General features: G+C 38.4%; 1 protein-coding gene across 1 annotated transcript in view; it reads right to left on the bottom strand.

The window, feature by feature from the left end:
- Positions 1-1967: 1967 nt before the first annotated feature.
- Positions 1968-5004, bottom strand: part of SYF2 (SYF2 pre-mRNA-splicing factor) — a 22936-nt gene continuing 19899 nt past the window's right edge. The window contains exons 4-7 of the mRNA XM_006862395.1: positions 4361-4478; positions 3920-4010; positions 3239-3337; positions 1968-2133 (exon numbers count right to left, since the gene is read on the bottom strand). Coding sequence (XP_006862457.1) covers positions 1968-2133; positions 3239-3337; positions 3920-4010; positions 4361-4478 — 474 coding nt within the window. The remainder of the gene's footprint in view (positions 2134-3238; positions 3338-3919; positions 4011-4360; positions 4479-5004) is intronic.

Genomic DNA, 5004 nt, shown 5'->3' with positions numbered 1-5004 from the left:
TTAGTAAACATTAGCACAACAGAAATGAAAATGAAAACCTACAAAGTGAACTCAGTGCAGAAAATCATATGGAAAAAAGAAACCAGCAGTACCATACACAAAAAAGAACAAAATGACAGCTATCAACTCATACCTATTGATAATTACACTGAATGCAAATGGGTTAAATGCACAAGAGACATAAAGAACTGAATGGATAAGAAAACAGGATCCTTCAATATGCTGTCTATAAGAGACACCGACTATCAAAAAGATGAAGACAGCCTAAATGCCCATCAACAGAACGGCTGAGCAAACTTTGGTATGTACGCACAATGGGCTACTACTGAAACGTTGAAGAGTAATGATCCATCTGTGAAATACCTCACCACAAAAATGATCCAAAAGGAATTTTGAGTGAAATTAATCACAAAAGGACAAATATTGTTGAGATCAATGTCATAAGAAAAGGTTTTCTTAACAAAATAACCTATGATGATTATAAGGAGTAGTAGGAAAAATTATTCACAGGCTAGAAGGTAGACACATGTTAGTATGGGTGACAGTGCAGGTAACATACAAGAGGAAGGTTAGCAGAGAAAAGATGAAGGTAGTGGGTAGCACAAGGTAGAATCTAATAGTTTTAAGTGAATAGAGGTAAATACTGTTGCAATCATTGTAATAAAGCAAAGTATATGATTTGCTGAATGTAAAATTGATCTGTTCTGTAAACCTTCACTCAATTCACAAGTTTTGCGTTGTTTTTTTTTAAAAGAAAATTTACCAGTGGTATTGTTATTCAATACTAAAGTACCTGTTAAATTATCTGAGTTTCAAATGTCTCTTGTTAAGTACCTTGAGTCAGTTCCAACTCATATTGACCCTGCAAAGGATTTCCAAGCAGCAGCTGTGGGTTTAAATCACCGACTATCAGGTTAGCAGTCTAGTGCTTATCCTACAGCACCACACCAGGACTCTCATCTCATAACTAAACATCCTAATTAGGTATTTAGCATTTTAATCAGCTTATAGATAAAATGCTTTCTTTTTAGACTTATTAAAACTATTTCTGGAGTCCTAGTGTGGTACTGTAAAACAAGCACAGGATTGCTAACCACAGGCTCAGCAGTTCAAACCCACCAGCTGCTTGGAAGCCATATACGGGTCGCTATGAGTCTGAACCAACTTGACGGCATTTAACAATTGCTGTGATAATAGCCTTGTAGTCATTTTTCTTACTCTTTTGAGAGATATACACTGATATTTATTAAATTCAGCAACTTGTACTTGTTTCAAACTAACATGAAGTTATGGAGGGTCACGTGGATAGGAGAATAAGATGAAACTAGATTAAGTCTTTATGTATATGTACAAATATACACCAAGTGTCTTTGATGTTAAAAATATTTAGCAGAGATTCCATTCCAATGGACATCTGATGTTTAAAGAGGGACTGTACATGGGTAATACCCATGGGACAATAGTTCTGCGTCTCCCTAACCATGGTCATCAGCACCACGGACAGACTGTCTCAGTCCCCGAGTAGCCACTGCCAGGTTTCTCATCATTGTTCATAGTCTACAACCCCAAATGGTTCTTAGTCCAACTCCAGATTTTTTCAAATTCAATATTCCGGCAAAGGCAACAATGACTATGATTACACATATTGCAGATAATCTCAAACCCATAATGCTTCAAAGATCAAAGCCATACACATTTAAAATACATAGAAAAATAATATAATTAGAATTCATACAAAGCAGATTTTTACAAAACAAGTACACTACAAGAAATACATCTTATATATCCAAAGTCAAAAATGTGGACATATACATTGAAGTATATATTTAAGAAAAAACATTTATTTTTAAATGCTGAGTGGGAAGGCATAGATTGAGGCTTGGTTTACTGTAAGAATTCTGAAAACTTCAACTTGTTAACAGAAAGTTCCATTCCATTTCCAAACATCTAAAAACAGTTCCTGCAGATTAGACAGCTGTTCCTCTTTCCAAGTTCTGTTTAATCTCAGCTGTGTATTTGCCATAGAATCGTTCTGCCTTTTTGTTGAATTTAGCATTCCTCTCATTGATGTAATCAATGTCTGCATCATCATTATAAGGACGTCTGCGGCTATATTTGTCTCGTTTCTCAATTCTGGGGAAGAAAGTAAGTTACATAATTGAAATTTGTCTTTTGTCATATTTTAATCGAACATGACCAAACATTTAAATAGAATAGAATACAAACAACAGAATACACTTTGGATAGCAAACGTTGAAAGAAGAGAGATTTAAAAAAGCCTAGTTCTCATCAAATTAAAACTGCCCAGCCCTGGTTGTGATACTTCAGTAAATATCAACTCATTTTCCAAATGCTTCTGAAAGAGCAATGATGCAATGCTAGAAACCTGTATACATGATGTATTGCGTAAAAGAAGATGGTTATTTTAGTTCAGCTCTGACTCACTGCAGGCCCATGTGTGTCACAGAACTGGGCTCCCCAGGGTTTCCACAGCTGAGTTTTTTAGAACTGGAGTGCTAGGCCTTTCTTCAAACGCACCTCTGGGTGGGTTCAAATCTCCAACCTTCAAGGTTAGCAGCTGAGCATATTAATGATTATTAATCATATAAATTCAAACCACACTAGAGTTTCAAATATTTCTTAACTTAGAACCTCCTACTTAGGTATTTAAGAAGCTCCAGTAGCATAGTGGGTTACGAATCGGGGCTGCTAACCTCAAGATCAGCAGTTCAAAACTACCAGCCATTTCATGGGAGAAAGATGAGGTTTTCTGCTCCCTTAAAGAGTTACAGCCTTGGTAACCCTATACAGGGTCGCTATGAGTTGGAACCAACTCCAGGGCTCATAGCCACCCCCACCACTTAGGTATTTAACATTTTAAATTGCTAAGAACAGATATTACAGTGGATCTTAACCAAAAGGCCAAAAGCGACAGGCATTTAGCATTTTTATCAGCACACAGAAAAAAAGTCTCTCTGGACTTATTAAAATAAACCTATTCTTGTGGTAATAGTGGAGTCTTAGTGTGGTGCTATAGGATAAGCACTGGACTGCTACCCACAAGGTCAGTGGTTCAGACCCACGAGGTAGTAATAGCATTGTAGTTTGCTTGTTCAAGTCTGTTGTCTTTCAGAAATACACACCGAAATTAGCAAGTATAGTCTCTGTCTGATCAATTCATTCTCAGCATTTCATGTCCATTTTGTCTTCATCGCAGGCTGCCCTACTGAATACTCACTGTTTTTCCAGATCTGTCACCATTCTGTCAATTTCCTCTGTGGAAGGCACATGTGTTCCATGGATAAGACTGTTAGATGTTGGGAAAAACTCTTCTCCACTGAAAAGACAGCAAAATAGGCTTATAGCAACCCTACAAATGCTCCACATTGTCAAAATTCAAACTAAACTAGCATTCATATGTATGTATTTATTGTGAGGGCGCTGTGGGTTAATGTGCCACACTGCAAAGCCGTTTGAGCTGAAAGGTCGGTGGTTCAAGCTCACCAGCCGCTCCTTGGAAACCCTACACAGGATCGGAACTGACTCGATGGCACTTAACAACAACAACAACTTAATGAAGAAAAAAACAGTAAAGAATTGGAAGGGACTTTAGAAATGATCTACCCCAATACCTTTGTTCTCCAGACAAAAGAACCCAGAGCCAGAGTTAAAGAACTAGGCTCAGGTTATTTTTCTCTCAACTAAAGCAGGAGTCGGCACACTCCAGCCTGCCACTTACTTGTGTGAAGTTTTATATGGAAAAATAGTGTTGTCAAGACTGAAGACCATTCTTAGACAGCTACTGACAAATTAACGCTAAAGTGCTTCTATTTATGTGTATGTGTGTGTGTGTGCACTGCATACATGCATATACAGGCACACAATACTACCTCAGGATGAATTCATCCTATCAACTTACTGTTTTTCTCTCTGTCTCTCATATGTTTCCATATCAGGTTTGATCTGTTTGGTCAATCGATGATACTGACGTAACTGGGCAGCAGCATAATCTAAAAATAAAATAAAAACCATAAATTAATGCACTACCATTGAGAGAAGAAGAAATATACCAAAACTACTACGTGATATATTCAAAAGAAATTAATCCAAGCACTATTTCTATCCAGAAGATGCAGATAATATGGGCATTAACCAATTTTATCATAAAACACAGAGAATTCAGCATTATACTTCTGTCATATGAGATATATTTGTATTATTTTTCCTAGGTTCCGGCTTCTTGGAGAACATTCCGTAAAGAAAACACAGGGGGCACATATACTTTTCTGAAACTAGAAACTGTGAGGGCCATGCTGATCTCTAAGGACCCTTCAGCAATTGTTTAAATGGCCACTTTTACCTGAAAATCCCAGGTCAGGATTTTTCTTCTTCTTCTTCCTCTCCCATCTTTCTGCATCTTCTGCACTGATCTCCAACAACTTCACTTTCTCATAGTCTTCTCCTTTGGCTGCACATTCCTGAAAAGAAAAAAGGAGCAAAAATTGCCATTATACTTGCAACCGCGACACAAGCTATCATTTGATTTATTTTAAATCGAGAGAGATCCAATAAAGATATCAAGAAATACTTTAAAAAGGAGAACAAACAAAATGGCAGATCGGGTGGACTTATAGCAGAGAGCTCCGCCAACAACAACACAGAATACCCGACCAAGTAGGCTCAGGGGATGGTCCCAGAACTCTGAACCACATATGAAGGAATACTTAGAAGGTTGGAAGGCTCACAGCTGGGGGAATTTGTGGCAGAAGCAAGAAATCTATTGCTTTCTAGTTTGGAACGCTCAGCTGCTCAAGGAGCCGCCATCTTGGGTGAGACCACGTGGGGAAAGATCGGAGCGGCCACAGACGCCTGGCAGAACCGCTGAAATAAAGGTGTGGACATTCTTCTCTGTTGGTATCTGTTCATTGGTCCCTTGCTGTCTGCGCACCTCCATTCTGGTGACTATAGGGGTGCCTGAGCTAGTGGGCACCCCAGCCCCACCCT

This window comes from Chrysochloris asiatica, unplaced genomic scaffold (genome assembly GCF_000296735.1).
Source record: "Chrysochloris asiatica unplaced genomic scaffold, ChrAsi1.0 scaffold00047, whole genome shotgun sequence".
In the NCBI taxonomy this organism is placed as follows: Eukaryota; Metazoa; Chordata; class Mammalia; order Afrosoricida; family Chrysochloridae; genus Chrysochloris; species Chrysochloris asiatica.
The sequence above is the reverse complement of the archived record's forward strand: the minus strand, read 5'-3'. Positions and strand labels throughout refer to the sequence as shown.